The sequence below is a fragment of the Triplophysa dalaica genome, chromosome 7, assembly GCF_015846415.1.
Source record: "Triplophysa dalaica isolate WHDGS20190420 chromosome 7, ASM1584641v1, whole genome shotgun sequence".
Taxonomy (NCBI): Eukaryota; Metazoa; Chordata; class Actinopteri; order Cypriniformes; family Nemacheilidae; genus Triplophysa; species Triplophysa dalaica.
In genome coordinates, this window is record NC_079548.1 from 6,088,087 (window position 1) to 6,112,754 (window position 24,668).

Genomic DNA, 24,668 nt, shown 5'->3' on the forward strand with positions numbered 1-24,668 from the left:
TCATTGATGTCAAGGAGAAATAATTGAGAGAAAGATCTCATTTGTGACATTAAACAACTAAAAGAATTGCTTCAAATTGTTCACATATTATACGTTACTCAAATAGTTTTACTTTAAAACCCGCTAAAAACCACATACTGCCCGCTCTGAAATATCTAGTATTTGCTGAAAGTTAATGTAGGAGCCTGATAAAAAAAGCCTATTTAAATGATTTAGAGGGTTTGGCATCTGAATTCTTCACAGATTACAGATGACTACATATGTAATTCGAAGCAATTTTAAACATTTTTAATGATCTTTTGATTATTTTTATCTACGAGCCAAAGTAAATGATGATGTGCATAGCTGTATGCTGCTGGGCTTTGTCGCAAAAACAGAACTGTAATTTATAAGCATGTGACATTTATCGTTCACACTAACTCTTTGCTTTTGGTTCAACGTGCCCTCCACCCAGACCCCACCTGACGTTATTTAACTTGGCTCATTATTCTGGTTGGTATCTTTTCTTTTTAATCCATCCATAATGAATATCCATCTATACAGTAAATACATACTGTACATGTAGACTGTCATTTAAAGGTTTAGGGTAACTTACTCATTCTTTATTAATAATTTCTTTCACATTTGAAATAATAGTATATCATCAAAACTATGGATGAAATGTAACTTTGGGAACTATGTTGGGACCAAAAACCCCCAAATGAATCAAACTATGTTATATTTTTAGCATCTGTAATGCAGTCAAACTATGACTAGAATTTGTGAAAATGTTCTCCTATCATTTTATCAAACAGCTTCTTGAGGTCTCTAATATGCTTAAACAGGAATTTACATCTATTGTAATGAACCTTTTTCTTTGTTATTTAGCCCAAGTCATCCAATAAAAAAACCCATTTTAAAATCACATTTTTGTTTTGTTATAAAATAAATTGTCTTGTATACAAATTATTATAATATAACAGGGGACAAACAGTTCTCACGTGTACAGTTTATGGTTTATTATTTATTGCATTTAGTTTCCTTTTTCTGATTAACATTGCGCTGTGGCTACATTTAAAAATACTTTATATGTACAATATTTGGGACCAAAGATAAAACACGTCATGTGAGTTCATGTGTCATTAAATACGTTCATTTATGAGATCATAATATATTAGTACGAATTACGGGACAATACACAGCGTTTGCAAAGAATACAGTAAACATCATATACAGGAGAATCATGTCAATGTCTTCATTAAAAATCTGTTCAACAGAGTCATTTTCCAAACGGCAGGAAAACTGGTCAGAGTCTACGTGTGAGGTCTGAGTCTCCAGGAGACCAGACTGTAGGTGAGTTTTTGTAGCCACAGTCTGAGTTTCATAGCCGGACAGTGACTGCATGTTAATGTTGTGTGTGTGTGTGTCACATATATATATTTATATATATATATATATAGTACATCCCCCTCTCTACACTATTAACTCAATGTAAACAAAGAAAACCTAAACATCTTTTTCTTTCCAAAATATCAAGTTCATGGCATAAAAATGGTTAATTGCATGAGAATATAATCTACTAAATATTGTACAAAAAGGAAGAAAAAAAACTATACAACTATACAAATAACAGTAGAGCATATCACCGCAGTGAAGTACCAGAACATACGAAGGTACCACGTGAGTGATAACACAAAGTTGTTTGTTTAACTACATAAAAAGAGCCATTTCACTGTATCTCGTTCAGTTATGATAAAAGATAAAAATAGCTGTGAATACAATTCAACGAAAATACTGGAAGTGATTTAATCATGCCGAGGAAAAGGCGAGGCTCTGAATGCTGATATATCACTGAACAAAGCCATTCTGCATCATTCTATCACTAAACTTTACCGCAGTAAAGTCTGACCACACTTTTCTTAATCGTCTTGGATTTTAAACTTAACCCCCCCCATTTACCTATTTCCAATTTTCAATTTAATTCAGTGCGGGAAATTTATTCTCCATAATATTTTGCTTGTTGTAATTGAAAAATATTTTTCTTTTTCACATCAAAAATCACAAAGTGGTTAAATATAACATTCTATTTATATTCTAGACTCTAAACTACCCCACAGTTAGTATAAAAGGCCAAAAGTAGCAGCTCAGCTTTTGGCGCCAAAGAAACATGATGATGTCATGCCATTTGAACCAATCAAAATACTTGAATAGAAACATTGAGGTATTGTCAAAAGATTGGAGAAAGTGTCAAAGTTGAACACATTTAATTTTGGCTTGACAGATTGGCATCAATTTTTCCATCATATCAAATGTTGTCATCTCATGAAACTATAGATATTGTACAGCGGGGTCCAAAGGTCACAATGCGAATTTGAGCTCTACTCACAAACTACTCTCACCTTCTTTTTAGATTTCTTTCTTTTAGCATTAATAAGAAATTGTATTATATATGTATATATTTTTAATTTTACATTTAAGGTACACATAATACATTTTATAGTACATGCATTTCCTGGGAATAGAAACCCATGATCTTGGCATTGTTAGATGTTTGCTCTACAGTTTAAGCTACAGGAACTCATACAAAGTGTTATGCTGACAATAAAATTGTTAAATAAGAAAAACTGAAGCATATCCTAGACTTTTGGACCCCACTTCATGTAAGGTGAGCTTTGAAATATTCAGACCAATGACTCTGAAGGAGCGCTTTCACACAGGTCAACTGACTCAGTAGCTTGTTTCATCCTTTGAGAAAGACAGAAATCATAGAGACACCATCACACATAAACCACTTTACATACATGTAGACTTAATAGTAGGTGCAAATTCTGCAAACTTGAAGGTATGAAAAAATAAAATCTGGATGGGAAATAAAACGACAAACAACGGAAGGCAAAACTGCAGAACGGGTCGTCCTTCGGCGCAGTTCACATCAAACAACCATCCGACATGTAGGTGCCTGGGTCAATATTTTATCTACTCCTGTTTTTAATCTCTCGCGTTTCTCCTTTAGCACTTTCCCCTCTTGTCGCGCTGCTGGAATTTCCGGAGCCGACGGGCCCACAGGTCTTTCCAGGGGATGAGAAGGCTGCCCTTGTCTGCCACCACGCCGCTCTGACTGCGGGAGTCGTCGTCGTCATCGGAGCCCATGAGCAGGTACTTCCTGCCCGGTTTGATTTTCGGACACTTGCACGCCACGTCTTTAGCGCGAACCCACAGGAGCTGGTCTCCTCTGCGGATGCGCTGTCCGCCCTGCTTATACACGGAGATGATGTTGATGGTGAACTTCCACCATTCGCCTGCCTTGTCTCCCTTCAGCACGTGAACCTGGACCACTGTGGAGAGGAAGAGATAGAGAGATTTCTTTCACATATCAATTATTTCGTCTTGACATCGATAAGTAAATTTTATCTCCAGGCATCACAGATATTTCTCTTGAGAAAAACAAAACAAAATCTCAAATGTTTTAGAAGAGATCTCAACAATGTCACAAACTGTGCTCAGAAGTCTGCAAACGAATGTAAATATTTATTTAATATATTCACATCTCGATATGAACGAATATTAAACGAAATTTACCCCAAAACAGATATTTTAGCTATACAGTCAACATTCATTTTACACCTGCATACTCAATATATTTTACAGTAACAATTGGTTTCCAAGTTACAGCTTTAGGAGAAACATCTGCGTTGCCTTAAGTAGTTGAAACTGAGAACTGCATCAAAAGTTAACAGGTATTACAGATTAAATCCTTTTTGGCTGGTATAGTATCTGTTGGCATTTCAATGACATCACCTTACCACGCTGTAATATTTAACCACAATGGACGTTGCCATAAAAACACTTTCCTTCCCTCTCCTGATATCGATAAAAGGAAAAGATGGAGACCTGCCCGTTCCGCTCTCTCTATAAGCTTTTGTGTTTAAAACGTAAGCTTTCACTGCTGATGGACAAATCCCCTAAAGTTCTGAGCAACACCCACAGGAAATAAAAAATAGACATGTCAAACGTTTCTTCTAGATGAATGAGATTAAATGGAAAATAAACTGAAACTTGCTCGAGTCTCCCATTAATCTCACATGTGTCTGATGTAGTGTTTCAAAGTTGATGTTTCAGAAAGTTATGATAGATTTGGGGTTCAAACAGTGGGGTTCAAGTTTTTTTGTCTGTTAATAATTAGGAAGAATAGACTAAATACATATATGCACAGTTAACAAATAGTATACCGTATCATCAGTTTAAGAATTCATAAAATGGTTAAAAAACACTTTAGTTTTTGTTGTCAATAAGTAGTTATACCAGTGTGGTCCACGGAAAATAAATTGTAGAGAATAAAAAGAAAAATATTTTTTTATTGTTTCAACTATAGTAGTGTTCTTATTTATTTCTATAAATATATCTATAAGACATGACAGGCAAAAAAGTATTTTTTTTGCATGCTGGTCGATTTTCAGATTTGGGTATTTTTTGCTTTATGTCTTATTTGAGAGTTATACTATAAAATTGATTATTTAAGGTGTTTTGTTACTCCTATCCTCTTTTTGTCCTCATCTCATTGCTTATCTTTAGCAGTGGTTTTCTCAAAATTCGTTTTTTTTCAACATTCTGAAACAAAAATGTCAACACCAGTGCCTGAAGGTGAATGGGATGTTTTGTAATTTAAACATACTGTGTTAACTTGAAATTTGACCAACAAATAAAATACATTATTTGTAACATGATTTATTCATTGCAAGTTTTCTGACAAAACATGTTTTGATTTGCAAAGGAGCCGATGTCTCATTAGATATAGGCATACATATATTTAAAAAGCAAAAATCTAGATTTTACACCTGTAATCTTTTTTCATTTTAACAACATATCATTGTTATACATTTTTACAAATTTCAGATATCTCTTTTTTATTAAAAAATATCAAAATACTATGAACACATATATGAAATGTAAGTATAACCATATTTTTACCCCAAAAATGGTATATATGTAAATCAGCTAAATTATTGTATTAATAAATCCATCTGTAATAACCTTCAGATCATAACTATAAATGACCCTGGAAAGTACAATATGGCTCGGGAAGTGCTACAAAAGTTGACATTTTTGGTTCAGAATAGAGGATAGGAGAAACAAACACTTAAATTAAATAAAAATTTTAACTTTGTCGTGTTTATAGGATGACTGTTAAAGAAGACGTGTTAAAGAAGCAGAAGCAACACATACCAAAATCTGAATATCAACCAGTAGGCGTATACACAAAAATGCCTGCCATGTCTCGCCTTAAAAACCCCTGGGTAAAACAAATGGTAATATGATAATAATTTAGCAAGTGTTTCAGCATTTTTCGAAATTGGAGTTAGCCTAGTGACCTGCAAATCGTCCCAAATACTAAACACATTTTCTTTGTTTTAACCTTTCGTGTTTTCTTTATAATATCCATATTTGTGGTCACAGACTTTTGGAACCCATTACACGTAGTTTAGTAGGTATTTGCAACTATTACAACAAAGCGAAAGCGTCCGACATAAACATCCAGCCGTGTGGTAACCGGTAACACAAACAGCTGGCAAAGATCTCCCTTTTTTAAACATAATCAGACGTTCAGATTGCCAGCTAATCTCTACTTGACCTGAAGTGCGTTCACACGGGGAGATTTGCGAGACGCCTAGAGGCAAAAAGAAACAAAACTCCGGTGGGCATTCTGCGAGAATCGGTGTCTGTAACGCCCAAAAACACTAGCAGAGTGTAACCCATAACCCGGCGACACATGTTTTAAGAAATATGCCATTACAGCATTGTGTAAAAATGACACAGGAAGTGCTCTTTCTCTCCTAGTTCCCTTTCTTTACCCCCTTGAATGTGAGCACTTTAGAGAGGGAGGCACGGATCGCCCCCGATCGCTGAATGGAATGTCCCAATTGAGCGGCGGGGGGGATGCTGTGAGCAAATTGCACCCAATTTGAGAGAAGAAAAGAAAAGTGTTGGTGCGAGTTGAACGCACTCCCACAGTCCCGGCATTCATCGCCTCCGTTTCTCTGGGTCGAAGCCCGATTCTCCGGGAGATAAAAAGAAGGGTGTGCGGAGGGTGACGCTGGCAGGCGAGGGGGGTGCGCTGTTTATCATCCCGGCCACAGAGAAAGTGCCAGAAGAGTCGCGGATGTGTTGCGACCTCATGAGCTAGCCGAGGCTGTCTCGCGATGGACGCTCCAAGAGCAGCGTGAGAATCCTGCCCCGGGTCTCGCTCTTGACTCGCTCTCGTCTCTTTCCAAGATGTGTGTGATCGTCGTATACCCCTAACTCATGTATTAAACCACCGAAATGTCCACAATACCTTAGTAACCACATAGCAACACTACACACAAAGGCGTACTTGATGTAGCAGTTTGTCTCTTTTCAAAATAATTTATGCATTACCCATCGACAAAAGTTTATTTTACGCCTATAAAGTGTGGTTATATTTGGAGTATTTTTTATTACAAAACTGTATATCAAATCTTTCTCTGCACATGCTTGATGCTTTTACCAGAATCGCTGGCACAGATGACATTCAACCCTGCCAAGCTGGCACATTTTCAGTCTGACTGCAGAGCCGAGCCGAGCCTCAGATTTGCCATGCGGGTGGCAAACGATTTCCAGATTTTACCAGGTAGTAGAAAAGATTCCCGGCAAGTGTTTTTCTTCTGCATCTGAAAGATTCTGTGTGTGCCTGTTAGTGGGTCTCTGAGATGTAAAAAAACAACTCTGTATCTGCCCATGTTGCATTTAGAGAAAATCATATTCATTTCTATTATATACAATTGCATGTTAGTTAAGAAATGGTATACAATCATCCAAAAGTATTTAAACACACTTTAACCAAAATAACAAACCTGGTTTGATATCACATGGTTTGATATTTTTCTCATCTAACACACTGATACACACACAGTGTTTAGTTTTCAAAAACACTTTTTGGAGGTAACTGTATCAACATTATACTCGGTTAGTCATTTGTTACCCCATGATTCTTTATGACTTTGCCTCAACCATCCAAAAACATTATGCGCTGCTATACAATTGACATCTATATAATAACACCGAAGAATTAAAAGATCATCTTATATACAAGTGTTTTAGAGGGCATTTTAATCCCAGTTAAACCCTCCCTTTGCATGTGGCGACACGGCACAATCCGGCATCACAATCCATCTCCAAATCCCACTAGACGGTCTGAATAGGACGAGGCTATTTTTGGGCTCTTTCGCGACAATTTGGAGATACCTAAAAGGTCTTGATAGGTGAAAAGGTGATGCGGTGTGGGATTCCTCCGTCTGTGATAGAGAAACAAATTAAAAAAGAGGAAGAGGCCCATAGATTTGCCAGATGTCCCGCTGGTTTTCTGTGTCCGGGCCCAGTGTGCCGGATCGCGACCCACACGCTGTACACAAGCCGGGCTCTAATCTAATTAGTGCGCCTGATTAGCACACTGAAGCCTGCGCTCGCCCCCCGCTGGGACGCCCTACGCCCAGACGCTTACCCGGGCGCTGACTGCTGCCTCTGCCGTGTGTGTGTGTGGCACTGCTCCATACACACACGCTGACGCGCACACAATGCTCTTTGATTTATTGTCATTCACCCCCCGACCAAGAGAAGGAGAATGTGACCCTTTGGTACTTCTGTCTCCGTAGCGACCGAGTACAAAAGCCGATCAACGGGGAGTATTTCTTTCTTTCTTGTCTCACTGTCTGTCTGTCTGTCTGTCTGTCTCTCTCTCATCTGCCAGGAGTGAGAAGATTTAGATGCAGTCTTAACTTTTACCCAATACTACATAACTCATACCGTAGAGATACCGGCGATCACGTACACTATGTCTATACACGGGTCAAACGTTTAGACACACTTGAATGAACAGATGGTTTTCGTGACCATAAAAACCTTTTGATCTGAAGAGTTATGGTAAAATGGTTCAATTGAAATGAATGTAGAAATATAAATGATACAGTATATTAAAATGTATATGGGTGTATACTGTGCAAAGGTCTTAGGCACGTTAACCCCAAGAAAATAGGTTTGAGACACTTATTTACATATTTTGCTGTGGTGTGTCAGTAGTAAATAACAGTTCACATTTTTAAACATTCCCTTTTGCCATTATTTGTAATTCAGTGAGGTTTTTGTATGCACTATGAGTCTTTCAACATGGAGATCTGGGCCTAAGGGCATAGATTTAGTCGCTAAATTAAGACTGCGTTTCAACAGCTATTATCACAGACTAGGAATGAATTAGGATTACTTTTAAGATTTCAACTAGCCCAATCTACCTTTTATGTACGTGATTTAAAGAAGTTATGACCAGTCTTGAAGAAATAATATTGATGATCTAAGCAGTTTATGCAACCAACATTGAGTCTGTTTATTATTACACGACTAAAGAGGAAAAAACTCTTATTAAACTAAATCCAGAAGAATTGTGCCAATGTCTCCAAGACGCTAGAAGAAACTTCCCTGGAAAGCTACCTGAAAACGATGTGTATATAGGACAAATGCTGCTTTAAACGAAAAGGGTGGTCACACCAAATATTAATTTGATTTAGTTAATAGAAGTTAATTAAAGAAATTCAATCAAATCGATTCTTGACATTATTTTGAAATGCATCCCCATTTTAAAGAAAGAAAGTGCCTTAAACTAGTACTATAGTTTCTAGCAATTTATAGTAAGGTGTCCTTATGATGTATACATGTGTTTGTGTTATTCTCTGTCTTTTGGATATCAAGCAATATGTTGGAGACTGTGAAATTTCTCAAGAAAAGCTTTTAAGAACTCCTACTGATTTATTGCCTCTTACAAATACAGCCATGGAGAAAGTGAAGATGCCAATTGGCTGACCATTTTCAGTTTTCTGAATTTACTATTTATACGTAACCTTTGTGTTAAGGTAAAATGATCATTTTTGTTTAATTCTGTAAAAACAATATTTCTCCCAAATTTCAAACAAAAATATTGTTTCTATTTGCATACATTCGCAGAAAATGTAAACTGGAGAAACAGGTGAAAATAACAGAATAAGTGCTCTGTTTTTTTTCAGACCTCAAATACTGTAATGAAAACAAGTTCATATTCCTTTTTAAAGCACTACAACAGTCATATTTTGACATGTATTTAGGAAAATTTACTTTTTTCTGTAATAACCTGGGTTTTCATCACAGTTTTCATGTGTCTTGTCATTCTGTCAGTCTTTCACATTGCTGTAGGATGACTTTGTCACTCTTGAGCTTTGATTTTGTTGAAATTCAACAGACACTGGAGCGAAACAGACGCAATACATCTAGAAATGCTGATTAAATGAAAACTTGAAATAGTCTCTTAATTTTTTCCATGGCTGTATATCTGAATCTAGTTCCAGGTCAGACTGTCTAAAATAGCGTTTGCTGTCTGTTTAAACTGTGAGAGACCCCATGATTTTCCTTCGTCGGCACAAACCATGGGGGTCAGCTGAATGTGGACTCCCAATTTCTCCTTCCACACCTCCACAACCCAATGACGTTTATACTGCAGTCAGGAGACCAGAGGCTTAGTCAGTGTTACCTGTTCTATATAACATCAATGTGATAAACTACTTCCCGATGCTAACGGACCCAGAGCGAGAACATTTGTGGCCGAGAGTGAAAGGATCAAATGAAACTTAATATCTTGGCCTGAAAACGGCGATAGCAGCTACAGATGACCATTCATATCTCGCTCTTTCCCTCGCTCTCTCTTTTCCGTCATCCCTTCATTAATCTTTAAGGATGCTGATACAGCCCGTGGCAATTATCTGTATTAACACGATCTAATATTTCTTTGAGAGGTTCTTCGGGTGCGTTTTGGAAACCTGTGTGATAAGGAAGACGGAAAGATTGATATCTAATGAATAAGTAATGAGCGATACAGAGATGTTATTATAGATACGGTGCAACGGATTAATGTGGAACGTGCACTTTACATGGCCCGTGTGGCTGAGAACTGCAGTTTGAGATATAGATTACCTCTGGATAAGCATAATTTTCATTTCGCGTGCAATATTTTCCTTTCCCTTAACCGCAAACTCACATTTCAGTACTTTTGAGGCCTACCGTAAAAATCTGACGGCTGCGAGAATGTGGTTTACATGCCCTATGAGGCAAAAAATAAAACTCATAAATGAATTAATTTTGCACCCACACCCGCTCCTGAATGATACTGAAGTAAAATTATGTATGAAAAATACATATGAGTCAAAAATGTATGAGTCAATATTAACTTTTCACAACTTTTTTTTATAATTCTGCTGCAGGTCTCCCCCCCCTCTCTCTCTCTCTCTCTCTCTCTCTCTCTCCCTCTCTCTTATTTTCTCCAGCTTGGCAGTCCTCTCGGACAGCGCAAAATCTCAGATCTCTCTCCAGACCTGAGGCCGGTCAGGAATGAGTTTATGTTGTCACACTGTGAAATCAAACATCTCCGAAAACAGATCCTTTCTTCCTCTTGTTTGCATGCATGAGTCTTTATTTTGTTGCCTTTTATAAGATGTGTTGTTTTAAATGTGATTTCACTTTTTTCCAAAGCATTCAAGTTGTACATGTTCTCTGTATACGGTATCCACAATCTTAAAAATGTTGGCACCATGAACGACAGCATACTTGCTATACCTAAGTGTAAACCATTTTGCAAGATTGTTCCAGAACCACTTCCTGTTTCAGTTTTTTTATTTGAAATAACCATCTTGATCTGTCTATGTCTTGAATCTTGCTTACTCCAACTTTAATCCTCCTAGTAGCACAGCCTTGTAAACTAATGGTACTGTTTCGCGTACTGACAAAATGCTTATATGCTCTCCTACTTGTAAGATGCTTTGGATAAAAACACTGCAAAATTAATAAATAAAAATGTAATGTAAATGAAAATACATATACATATAATAGTCTATAATTAATTAAAATGTTCTAGGGTGATATCTTAGTTGTAGTGTTGAGAAAATAGTCATATTATAGAATAACAAAACAATGACATTTTAAAGAGTTGGAATATGGAGAGCATAGTTATATTTGAGAAAAGAATATTATGCAATCTAGAATAATATACAACTGCAAAATAGAGTCCGAAAATAGTACTAAATATTATAGAAATGTGAAACATTGGAATCTGTGGAATATAATAGATCTACAAAATGTAGCTAAATATGATAGAATTGTGAAAATATACAGAATTTATGAGTTGAATGTTATAGAGTTAGAAAATAGAGAGGAATTCTAGTGTTATAGAATTAATGAAAAAGCAAAAGATTATAGAGCTGCAAAATAGACTATTTTTGAATTACAAACAGATGGAGTTAGTAAATAGTGTGGAATATAGTGTATGGAGCCCTGAAAGTAATATTATAAATATACTAAATGCAGAATGCAAGAGAGAGTATTCTAAACAAAATCTAGTCCATGGAAAATGTTTATATTTTTTTCTTTGCCATCTAACGTGCCCGTCCCTTGTGTTAGATCTTTTTCGGGACGTTTTAGGAATGTACCTCCGGCTATCTGGTTTACCACTTATAACCTTAAAACGTATAACCGCATTCTTCCACTTCAATAGGCCCCTTTATTGTATTAACTATATTAGTTTTTAAACTGCTGAAATCTATGAAATGTCTGCTTTCAACAGGAACCAGCTGCCTCTTTTGTCTTCTAGATGCTGCGAGGCAGTTTGAGTGTGTCCATCTGGAGAAACCTGCTGAGTTCACACGCTTTGATTTTATAACATAAACCTTTAGCCCCTGAATAAGCTGTCAGTGCTACGAGAGACTCGGAAGGAAAGGTGCGTCGCTCATCATTAGTAAAAGGACATCAGGTGGTTTGAAATAAAAGAGACCCACTTACCGAAATCTTTTTTGCAGTATTTTTTCATGGTGACCTTCATTTTGCCCTTGGAGGTCTTGCAGTGCGAGTCACAGTCTAAGAATGAAAACAGGCAGAGAAGTCGTGAACCAGAAGCGAGTTTAAAGGAATCAAAATGAGTCTTGCAGCTGTGTGTGCATGTGGATTTTGGTGCACGCGGTGTTTCTTTAACAGATTCCAAATCAGTTTTCGAAATTCCCAACTGTAGAAAAACATGAGAGGAAAATTGGCCATGTTTGTACATCTTTCACACATGGATTTAAAAACTGGCTGTCGTGCACACGCACACCGCCCCTAAAACGTTTTTAGAAACGCGTAAAACAGTCCGAATGTTATTGTGACACATGGATGCATACGTATGTGTTTTATTTTCAAGAATGACAGCACAAGCGCACTTTTTAAGCAAAACAATCTACAAAAGTGAGTTTGTTGGAAACTGTCAGCATGTCCATGCTTAACCTGCCCACCTGTGTTTACTTCCCTAGGATACCTGTGACTAAAATCACCTTGGGACCATTGGTATAAAAAGGTCTAGTATCACTTGTTTACCCTTTTTATTTCTTAACTAATGCAGCAGCACTTTTAAGTTTGAAAAAGCATTCACAAAATACACAATCGCACATTTGTAGACACTCACGTTAGCTTTAAAGAAGGCTTAACAGGTCTTTAATGATTGAATCTTTTCTTAACTTCTTAACCCAGTTGTATTCTCACCCCGATTCTCAACCCCTCCCTCGGCTTGCCCACCCTCGCCAGTGTCAGGGCACGGGGTGTAAAGGTCATTTAAACTCCTTTCAGCCGCAAAACACAGCCATCACAATGCCTGCAAGAGGGAATCCTCATTTAAACACAGCTCTCCCCGTATAACCCGCAGGTCACCATCCAGCGCTCTATGATTTATAGCTGTAGCGCTTGGATCCATCCAACACCGCAGCCGAGACCACAGAATGAGCTTGAGGGCCTCAGCGATGGAGTCCCACGAGCCGCCTTCTGGACGGAAACCAGGGCTTGAGCGTTCGAACGGCTCTGTGGTGCTCAGAATCTCGAGTCGTGGCTACTTCACATCGCAAGATTTTTGGAGACGCGGAGAGATGGGAGCGAGAAGACCTTTCAGCTCTGCCTGAATATGGACAAACTTCATTATTGCCTTCGTCCCTCTGTCCAATCCACCCTTTTCATGTCCCTTTATATTCCGTCTGAATGAGGTTACCCGGGCAACGCGAAGCAGGAAAGAACCACCAAACCGAATAAAAAAAAGTGTGAAGGGGAGAGTGGGGGGTGACCTGCCAGCTTTTTGGGGGTGGGGGCAGAATTAGGATGTGAAGGATCGTGGGGGGGAAGGCAGGGAGCAGGAGAGCGCGATGAGGGTGCCGTCCTAAAGTAAATGAATCTGACGAGTGCGTATCAGCCACGCCTGATTTCCATGTAAATGCGGGAATGAAGGACGGGCCGGCTTTTGTGCGACGGGCTCTCGTCCACCTCATCCTGCCTCTCTTTGATAAGACTGGGCGGCCATTAGGGGGTCGGCACAATGCCTAACTCTGCCCTGTTACACCCATGTCCCCCAATAATGGATGTCTCCTGTGGAGGAACAAATGTCTACTTAATACAGTCTCTCAAGCACAACTGTGCTATTGCCGGTGGTGGCAAAGAACACACTGAGAGACTTTTAAACTGCGGCGTTATGCATGAAGCTCATTAAAAAATATGGATTTGTTGACAATTGATTCTTGTTTTTTAGATTCAAACCTGCATCCTTCACTTGAGTGCCACGGTTCAAAGTGTTGAGGTTTGTGTACCAGCAAGGGCTGTCACGATATCATAATGTATGGTTATAGTCAACTGTGGTATTCATGTGACAGTATTATCTCGACATCTACAATTTTCCGCAAGTAAACGATATTTTTGGTTAAATTTATCTTTCGTTTAAAGGGATACTTCACCAAAAATGAAAATTTCTGTCATCATTTACTTACCTTCGAGTTGTTTCAAGTCTGTATACACTTTTTTGTAACCAAACAGATCTTGAATACCATAGTCAATAAAAAATACTTTATAATTTTTTTGTTCTGTTGAACACAAAGAAGATATTTTGAAGAATGTGAGACAACAAACAGTTCTGCGGCACTTTTGACTACCATTGTATTTTTTCCTACTATGGTATTCAATGGGGGGCAAAGTCTGTCTGGTTAAGTATTCTTCCAAATTTCTTTCTCTGTGGTGAAGTATCCCTTTAAGTTTCCTACGGCCATACAGCTGGTTATTTAATTACGATTTTTTCAAATGTGCGAAATGGCCGCGATTACAGATTTTATTATTGTGGTCTTGACGCTACTGGTATATTGTGACATCCCTACTGCCAACCACATAAATACATCTCTAATTGGTTTTTGCCACTTTTTATTGACAAAAAAATACAGTCGTACAGAAAATGGCTGTCCAAAAAGAGGAGACACAAAGCAGGCCGGATTCAAACATGCTTCCCAATTTGAGCACCATGACTTTGTGTCACGTGCAGCGACCAGTGGAAAGTTTACTCACTGAATTGTGAAACATCTCAGAGCTGATAAAAGCCAGAAACGTTTTCTAGTAAGCTCGGCCTTCCGTGTCCCGCCGGCGATCTGGCAGCCTGAGTAATTAAGTATGAATGAACCTACAAGGCCATGTTCTCGCTCACAATACGACGCAGCGAGACTGTGACGGAACAGCAAACGCATTTAAATGAAGCATATAATCAGATTAAGTCTGACTGAGACAAAACATATATAGAAGGGCAGAGTTTGTTGACTCGTTGAAAAACACGTAAGAAAACCACATGCAGTACGTCATTGCAGTATAAAGTCGGTGGTCAGAATCATGATCAAAAGTATTTCCTTCCAGACTCACCTGTTGGCTCCTCTGGACTGGTGTAGGTGGCCGTAGGTACGGCAACAGGTATTTCTGTAACAAACAATTGAGAAGAAATCATCAAAACCTTTTCTGCGGTTCCTAGTTCATCCTTTTAAAGTGCTTCCACACTACGAGTGATTTTATTTCTTTTCTATAAAAGAGAACAAATTATTAGTAGACATATCACAAATGACAAAGACGTGAGATCAAGTTTTAATGTCTAAAGCCCAACGTCCTTTTTTAAGTGCTCTGCCGTTCTAACATATACACCGGTGGGAGATTCGAGCTTATAAAAAAGCGCAGTTGGCAAAACGTCTGATATCGCAAAAATTTAATATCGACCCATTAAAACGAAAGCACGTTATTTCGCGAAATATACGAGAAATTGAATATTTTCCACTCAGTCGACGGGGCTCTCCAGGTTTAACAGTACATTTGTTACCGACCCCGAGAAATGAGAGGAAACCTGCTTCCTTGGGGTTCACGGCTTTCGTTGGTCTACACGTATCCTTGCCAAGCAAATCTGAATGGCTTCGTGACTCGTATTGTCAAGGGGCCAGATAAATCTTTATTGACGATGTCATCAGTTACTACATAATAGAAGCGCTTAACGTTAATAGGCGCGCGTTGTATTGGGCTCCCGGCGAGCACCTTATCGAGAAATGTCAGCTGTTGTGTGGGCCTGTCGTTTATCGCCACAGAAACCGTCTGCTGCCTTGTTGATACTGCCAATAAACATATCACCCATCATGCCGCTGAGATTTACGAGTTGAAAGGCCGTCAGCGGGTTCGGGGCAGAACGGGTCGTGTGAGCCAGGGCTTCATGGTCTGTTTGGCTCAGTGGAGGGCAATCAACGACATGTCCATCCAAGGAAATAATGGACCAGGGGACCGATACGGAAATGAAATGGTCCGGGGCCATGAAGTCATGAATACTAATAGGCGTTTATGCAGAATTTCTTTGGAGTAGTATTTGTGATTTCTATGTGGGTGGTAATGGGAACTAATAACTAATGCTACAGCGAGCCCAAGAGTCATTTTTCAATTACTCTTGTAATGAAGAACTTTCGAAACTTGTTTGAGCCTTTTTAATAACCCCTTTCTTTCATGTTGTTGTATATTCAAAGGTCACCTTAATTTATCACGAAGCTGAGGAGGTTTCAAGATATAGACTAAACATTTTTAGAACCTATATCACAACTTTTTCGTGGGTATTTTCAGACGTGTTGATGTAACTGATTTAACTATGAACATAAATAAGAAATACAGTTGAGGTCCTATAGCGTAAGACCACCAGTGACTCTTCCTTTTGTTGTTCCACTATTGTTCCTATTTAGCTCAACTGGTCGAGCATTGTGTTAGCAACACAAAAGGTGTTTGTTTGATTCCCCGGAGCAGAAATTCTGCTTAAAAACTGTGATGAATTACCCTTGAATGCACTCTAAGTTGCTTTTGATAAAAAATGCATATCCATATGAATAAACATGTACATTTCTTTTCATTTCAATTAATGGAAAAAATATTTAGAAAATATTTTTTAAACAGAACCAATTGCATGAAAGGTTCAATAAATTGAGTAGTATTTGGAGAATTTCTTACATTAATCTGAGAATGGTAAAGCTTGATACACCACAATATGTTTCTCTTATGTTCGAATAAACTCCTAAAAATGTTTTTGGAAAAACATTCATATAACCTTTCAGAGAATTTATCTATTTCTGATTTAAAGTAAATACATGCTTGCTTATCACATTTGAAATGTTTGTAAAAAGGGCTTTTATATTTTTAATGACCAAGTAAAATACCTTAAAAAATCTCATTGAAATGTCCTTATGAATTCATTTTCTGCAGTGCTTATATTTGAATTTGAGTGTCATTTGGTTTCTCAAACTCATTTTAACTTTTCCTTATTTTAAAATCCCTCTGCTTCATGTTATGTTTTCATAAAACTCCAGATTTTCAGTATGATCTCAGACTTTTGGACCCCGCTGTTTTTCTGTCATTTGACAAATATTTCTAAATATCTTGATCACCCTTTTACAGCCATCATGCTGTTTCAATCATCCAAGCAGTTCATAAATATCTTAAAAGGCACAAGCATTCTTCAAAAACAAATAACTAATGCAGACAGATGAAGAAACGGTCTTACTGATGCAGGGGGCGATGGGCGAACGGCTCTGCTGGTAGCCTTTAGCGCAGCGGTTGCAGGTGATGCCAGTCACGCCATCTTTGCATGGGCACTGCCCGGTTGTCTGGTTACAGGTTTTACCAGCTGCACCAACCGGATGGCAATCACATGCTGGTGAGAAGAAACCGATGGTTAGTGATGCATTACTGTACTTGTTCGTCAAATTCCCACATTTTCCACTTTATGATGCAGAAATACTGTAATGCTCATAAAACTTCATATATTAAAACATCATTTCAAAGAAATCAAGTAATTAAGAGCCATATGGTAGAGTTTCAAAGCACTGTGTGTGTTTTTTGTCTGGATCTACAGTATATTACATATGGATCACTGATGTTGAGTCTGAGCTAAAATCAAAGCTTAAAGAAAGTCTCTAGTAGTCTGTACACCAAGAGGAACATTTTATTGGTTGGTCTTTCATAGCTTAGAAGATTTCTCATTTGCGTTTCATATAAATATCAAATGAAAATTGCTTAGGATTAAAGAAAATAGAAACAAGTAAGACGTATGTGATAGTACATCCAAAAATGAAAATTCTGTAGTCATCCATCTTCTTGTTATTTCAAACCTGTGTGTCTTTCTCTCATCAGCAAAACACCAAAGAAGATATTTTGAACAAAGTTGGAAACCAAACAGCGCTGGACCCTATTCACTTCTAATGAATGGACACAAATCTAATTTTTCAAAATATATTCTTTGTGTTCTGCAGAAGAAAGAAAGTCATAGACGTTTGAAATGACAAAAGATGTCAGAAAAAATAAATGATGACAGAATTTTTTTGGGGTGATCTATCCCTTTAAGATCCATGTAGAGTATGGTGTAAAATAAATGAAAATTGTTGTGATAAAATATTTTTATCCAATTTGATGAAAAATTTTCATATTGACACTTTCAATATTATTATTTTTATTGCAGACCTGACATATCTGAGCTCAGTTTGTGATGTTGTCTTCTGAAAATTCTCTTCTGAAACTGGAAATGGAGACGTTTGATAGATTTCAGTCTCTTTTTTTCAGGAGAAATATTTGAGACCCGCACTCTTAAAAAAAGGTGCTTCAAAAGGTTCTTTGATGCCATAGAAGAACCATTAGGTTCCATAAAGAACCTTTAACATCACCTTTCTGTTTCAAAAAAGTTCTTTGTGGCGAAAAAAGGTTCTTCAGACTATAAAAAAGTAAGAAAGAGATGGTTCTTTAAGAACTTTTAACCGAATGGTTCTTTGTGGAACCAAAAACGGTTCTTCTATGGCATCGCATTGAAGAACCTTTCACGCACCTTATTCATGACCCACACCTGTGTCTGTGCGGGCCTGGATTGCATCTAAAGTAACGTGTGCATCTGTGCGTCAATCTGGTGGTCTCCCAGAGCGTGAAGTCAACAGGTACCTGACGTGTGTGTGTTTTAATAATTTTCACGATCGGACAGCGTTGTCACTTTGCTTCTGAGCGCTCGCTGCGATCAAGTTTCCAGCATAGTCTCTTGGCAAAGCCGAGCACCAGCAAATAAAGTCTGAATAATGTTCCCATTAATGACGGAACGTAAAGCACTTCAAAGGTGCTCTGCCTAAGCTGTTAGTCGGGACGATCACACATTTAATGTGAGAATTTCTTTGTGCTCACCCTCTGCCAAACGTTTACCATTAAGCCGCTTGTTTGAAGTCTCAGCTCTTCCCTTCAGGCCTCCTAGCCATTTTTATATAGTCAGAGATTTGTTTGGAATTGACTTGAAGCGGTCACGCCGTTGCAAAAACTCAGAGCTCTTGGTTGATGAATATTGGAAACCACTTCTTGAATTAGTAACAAAGGCAATTGTTCGTCTCTGATTTATGTCCGCTTGGGAATTGTTGTTTAACAGTGCCAAGAAGAAATGGTTCTGAAATGATGAGACATGTCGTCATACATCATTTCACTCTTTTACTGGTTCTTCGTGCCACACAAATAGAGCACCTCGCTTGAAGTGCACATAACCTGCTCGCACTCACAGCTTGTGTCAGTAGCGTTTGGTGTTAACATGTCTTGCCAAGCTAATTCAAAGCTTTAATGAAGAAAACTATAGAACACACACATACAGTATTTAACTATTTAAACGTGTCCATTAAAGTCATCATGTCTATAGAAAAAATGGTTTTGTGGACATCATGTTTTGAATCTTCAAAACACGATTTGCAGCGTTTCAGAAGTGCATCAGATCCGATTGGCTTTACATCCGTTGATGGTCTAGCTGATGATAACAAGTGTGTTGCGGTGGGACGCTTTGAATTTCAATGCCCACTTAACATTTGTTAAAAAGCAGCCGTTATAGCTCTGCGCTTCAGCCACCCACCAACCAGCCCACCTCCTGCTGAATTACGACATCACTCGTACGCCTTCACAGACGACCCTGCAGCTCCGCAGTCTATAATCGAAACCAGAGCTGTTAACAATTCAGCGCTAGTAAGAGGAGATGCCGAGGAAATGAGCACCGAACAACGTGTCGTGGACTCCAAGGTTCTCGTTGGCTGTTGAAAAGTTTGAGCGCAAAGGTTGGATGAAGAGAAACCAAGAGATCGCAAGACGGTGGTGGGCGACATGGTGTTTACACTGTGCTTGATGAGGGATGAAGTTGTTAATCTAGGAAATAAAGCATGCGCCATTCCGAGCCGCCACTGACAATGAATCCGATTTTGGACCTGATTCGATTTGTCTTGGTAGTTCCTGTAACTCCACGTTATTTACAAGCAATATTCCCTTTCCTATCCAAATGACCCCCTATAGAATTTTCGTAAGCCCTGAACGTTGCTGGCACGAGGTCGGGTTTCCTGTCCAAAACAAACACAATGAGATGGTTGGCTGACTCGAGCAATAAATACGGCCGTGCGTTATACGCAACGTCACAATGTGAGGGGTTTGTCACCTGAGCGGAGTGGAGCAATCATCTTGGGTACGGCTTCGATTTCTTTAGCCAAAACTTGAGAATTGTAACTGGAATCTCTCAACGTTTCCCGGACTTTAGCCGCCATATATGTTAAGGTCATTACAAGGGGCCGAGCGAGGGTGATACTTATGTAAAACTAACTCGCCCGTATCCCTCCCATTTGGCCTCCGAGCATCACGCGTTTAGCCTGAGTAAATGTTTTGGCTGGCAGGGACGAGATGTTGAAAACCATTTGTAACCTCTGCTGAATCAGATGCATTCCTTTTGTGATAATACACAGCAATGTCAAGAAAACAAGGGTAGTGTTTGCCATCCATCAGGCCTGCGTTTTGGTTACAGACGGGCCGTGAAAACTAAGCTAACCCGGCGATTGGGTAAGCGGCCTCTCGTATCAATTATGTTGCGGTTTGTTAAAGGTTTTAGTCCGGCTCAGATGAGAATGTTGTCTTGGCATTTAAGAGAGAATTATGCAGTTTAACAGAACGTTATGTGAAAGATTGCCCTGAGGGAATGGCTGAGGGTCAATGGGGTTGGCGTTATGGAATTCGTCCTAGAACTATAGTTCTGTTGAACACAAAAGAAGATATTTTGAAGAATTTAGGAAAGCAAACCGTACTGGGGCACTTTTGACTACGGCAGTAATTTTTCCCACTATGATAGTCAATGGTGAGGCTCAGAGATGACGTATTTTTGTATGCAAAACCCGATAGCGAGTTAGCATTTTAGGACTTTTTTTATTCTAGGTAAATCGCTCAAAATAAGGTCTTTGGTAGTCAAACCTCTAAATATTTTCACGTTTTACTCATTGACATATATTATTATTGGTGGTGGTGACGTTGATGTATCGAGCGACCGTAGTCTGTTTACAGCATCGTGTCAGCTTTTCACTTATGGCGATTGTATTTTGGCTTCAAAAGTAACAAATGTGGTGTTCATTTGTAAAGATTATCTTGAAAGAGAAGACCTGTAAGCATCATAGACCTTTGTTAATCACATAGCCAATATTTTGCGATCTTCCAGAAATCTATGGGAAAAATGCATAGTCTTTCGGTCCAGGGAACTAGCATGGTGCTTACATCGGGGTTAGCCTGCAAAAATACATCATCTCTGAGGTACTGGATGGTGGCCAAGAACTGTTTGGTTACAAGCATTCTTCCAAATATCTTATTTTGTGATTATCAGAACAAAGACATTCATACAGATTAGGAACAACTCGAGGGAGTTTTCATTCGTGGGTGAACTGTCCCTTTTACTGGTGTCCTAGCAACAGCTAGGTCATGGATTTGATTCCCAAGAGATGCCAAATGTGTAACTTTATGTGCACTTCTTTTAGACAAAATGTTAAATACTCTCTTACATGCAAGTCTATTTAAATAAAAAAATATGTAATATGCATAAATGTAATGAACACATGTAACACAAATTCTCTTGTTGATAAAGTTCATTATGACATCATTTGGTGAATGTTGAACTGTATGTGTGAACGTGAGGTTTTAAAGTGTCCCATGATCTTGACATTTATTTTTCTTTCACTAGTGAGTGAATAATGGGCTTGTTTCATTATTATTGTTAATGTCTTCTGTTCCGTGGCAGTTCTTGCTTGGCCAGTTCTTTATGCAATCACTGTCTTGTTATAATCTCTTTCAGCTCAAACCCATTAGAGTTCTGCATGTTAACTAAACAAATTGTAACATAAGAAAGCCTCATATTCATGGGCGACAACTTCTTCGGTCTTTTATCTTTTGCATCATTTATTTACGCTGCAATGCATGATGGGAGTGCTCCCTAACCCCCAAATCAGCAACGTTGTTCACACATATACGGATGAAAATGTAAGTTTTATCTATTTATTTTTCTGCTTACCTTTACAGGCCCGTCTGTGTGAGATGGCTTTGGTCATGTCTCTGTAGTAACCCTCTTTACAGTAGTGGCAGTGACGTCCGGCAGTATTGTGTCTGCAGTTGAGACAAACCCCTCCACTCCTGCGTCCCGATAGCTTGTATAACTCCATGTTGAAGCGGCAGCGACGGGCGTGTAAGTTACAGTGACAGGCTGGGGGAGAGATCGACAATGAGAAGACAAAAGGAGAGAGAGAGGTTTAGTGCCAGCTGTTGAATTCTCACCATGCTTATATTCCCAATCCGCCTCTATTATTTTCAAATTTGAGAGCTTTAATTCAACAAAAAATAAGAACCAGTGTGACTAGTGAAAGATTGATGTTAACCTGATGGTAGTTTTTGCTTATCGGTAAGAGACACATGTGACATAAATATTCCCATTCACAGTGGATCATATTTTTCGCAAACGATCTAACAATTGCTTCATTGCCGTTTTATTCTTTATGGCGTAGGGCTCCTTGAGTGTGGAATCTGAATGTGAAGTGATTTAGGCGGGTGTTTCTGTCCCCCGGCGATCGTAGAAGCCTCTCACACAGTGGAAGAGAGGGAGGCGAGACCTTCGACTAGCGTCTGGAGAGCGCTTTATTATTCTAATGACATCACTACATCTCTGGGCCTCTGGCCATTACAATATTTCATTAAGAGACAATGGCCTCATAAAAGCCCTCGCTTCAGCGCTTATGCACACACACCTGCTCATGACTTGGACCTCTAACCTTAAAGCTTCTATTTCAAGTGCAATACAATTTATGGTGTCATTAATTAGGCCATAATTCACAACTTTTCCTATTGATTCATTCATACTGTGTATATGCATTTGTTCATTTATCCATATATCCTTCCATTTATAGCAAATATATATTTAGAATACATGCACTTTTTGATAACACTTTTTTATAGAAATGACTGACAATGGGAAAAACCAGTCTTAAGTAGCACGGGAAAAAGAACATTGTATGGGTCAAAATTATTTATCAAAAATCAATAGAATATTAAGTATAGAACATGTTCCATGAAGATATTTTATAATCAAAACTTTATTTTTGTGAGTAATATGATATGCTAAGTACTTCTTTTGGACAGCTTTAAAGGCGATTTTCTAAAAAATTGGATTTTTTTTAACCTTCAGATTGCAGATTTTAAAATAGTTGTATCTCGGCCAAATATTGTAAGATCCTGAAACCATACATCAATGGAAAGCTTATTTCTTTCAGATGATGTATAATTTTGAAAAATTGACGAAAAAGACTATGGTTTTTGTCCAGGCTCACAAATGTTCAGCATCAGGAAGTTCTCAACGTATTAAATTGAAATACTGTCCTTTTTTTTAATGTAAACGATATTGACTCTTCTTAAGCAGTTTTTCCAAACTCTCTTAGCAAATTAATTTGGTCATTCTCTATTCTGATGTCATGATTCCAAGCTGGTTGTGTTCAGGTGCTTTGTCAGAAAGAATGAAGGATGAAGAATTTGTCTGACGAATATTTATATAAAAGTTTTCAACCGTACATACTACTGTATAGTTTTACTAGTCAGTTTGATATTCTTTAATATTGCTGAAATACATGCTATTTTCGCAGAGTATAAAACATACAGTATGCTTCAAATGGTTATTCATATATGTAAATATGTACTTGGGCAAGTTAATTGTCATGTGCACGTTTAAACCAATGAAAGGTTTTAAACAATTGTAGCCTGTTAACTGACAGGTGTATGCGGGACACCTAAGTTTGCGTCAATATTGTGCATGTAATTTCTAATCGAATCATGACAAACTATATATCATTGGAAAGGTCTAAGACTCTAGAATACAGATTTGCTTGATGTGCTCAGGTTTTTTGCTATCCTTTTGCGACCCGTATTTTTTTAATATATTTTTTAATCAAGGAAAAACATAAACTTTTTTATTTCTTTTTTACAATAAACCTAACAACATACCTTTATTTTTTTGTGTGTATATGATTTTTTATGCAATAATCAGCAACTTTTCTTTTTTCAAACAAGACCAACTGTTAGTCTGTATTCCAAAGAATTCATGAGTTACCGCCATTTTAGTTCCAACGTGCGTTTTCAAGTGTAGGCTCAAAAAGGACTCCGGCCAAATAAAAAATATTTGTTGTAATGCAATGAACTAATTTAAAGACATGAAGTTATTTATGTACCTTTAATACATCTCTGTCAGTAAAACAAACACAAAATAAAAAACAATAAAATTTTAAATAAAGTGCACTCATTTTTTATTTTTATTAATGAAATTACGTGCGTGGGATGTGCCAGTTACGTTGCCCGTTGGTCAAGTAACTACAAAAATATTACAAATATAGTGTGGGACTGTTGTAGGTTATTTTGTAAGGAGATCGTACAGACGACACTGTGAATTGGTAAAATAACTCCATACGATGCTCATCTTTCTTTCTGTCATCTCTCAGTCAAAGCGCTAACGTAACCCAAGTGTTTGGTGTTGCGGATGCATGGAGTCACGTGATGACAGGAGAAAAACATTAGCATAGAGCAACGTGTGGAAAAAGCAGCATATTCAGATCCTAATGAAACGAATTGCAAATAAAGCGTAGATTAGAAAGCATTAAACTAAAACATCAATCTCGTCATACTAGTTTTGATCCGATATCAAAACCAAAGTTGGGTGTCAAAATTATTTCCCAACTTCTCAGTGGGAAACGCGACATCAGAGGGCGTTCATGTGCATTTTTCAGCTCGGAAACTCACTCGGAATTTCGAGAGCACGTGAAGGCAGCGATAACTCAGATTTTTGTTTTTTCCCACATTGTACTTGAAAATAACGTCTGGAAAAACTATCTTGGTCGAACATCGATCAGATCGATCAAACCCCACGCGTCATTTGACATCAAGTGCAATACGCTTCCAGTGAGATTGGCGGCGGCGTGAAACGTATAAACAAA

General features: G+C 38.1%; 1 protein-coding gene across 2 annotated transcripts in view; it reads right to left on the reverse strand.

Moving 5' to 3' along the window:
- Window positions 1-1,021: 1,021 nt before the first annotated feature.
- Window positions 1,022-24,668, reverse strand: part of ntn1b (netrin 1b) — a 40,256-nt gene continuing 16,609 nt past the window's right edge. For both annotated transcript variants that reach the window (XM_056751715.1, XM_056751714.1), the window contains exons 3-7: window positions 21,713-21,901; window positions 16,898-17,047; window positions 14,746-14,799; window positions 11,842-11,916; window positions 1,022-3,314 (exon numbers count right to left, since the gene is read on the reverse strand). In XM_056751715.1, the coding sequence (XP_056607693.1) occupies window positions 2,989-3,314; window positions 11,842-11,916; window positions 14,746-14,799; window positions 16,898-17,047; window positions 21,713-21,901 (794 nt within the window). In that variant the 3' untranslated portion in view covers window positions 1,022-2,988. The remainder of the gene's footprint in view (window positions 3,315-11,841; window positions 11,917-14,745; window positions 14,800-16,897; window positions 17,048-21,712; window positions 21,902-24,668) is intronic.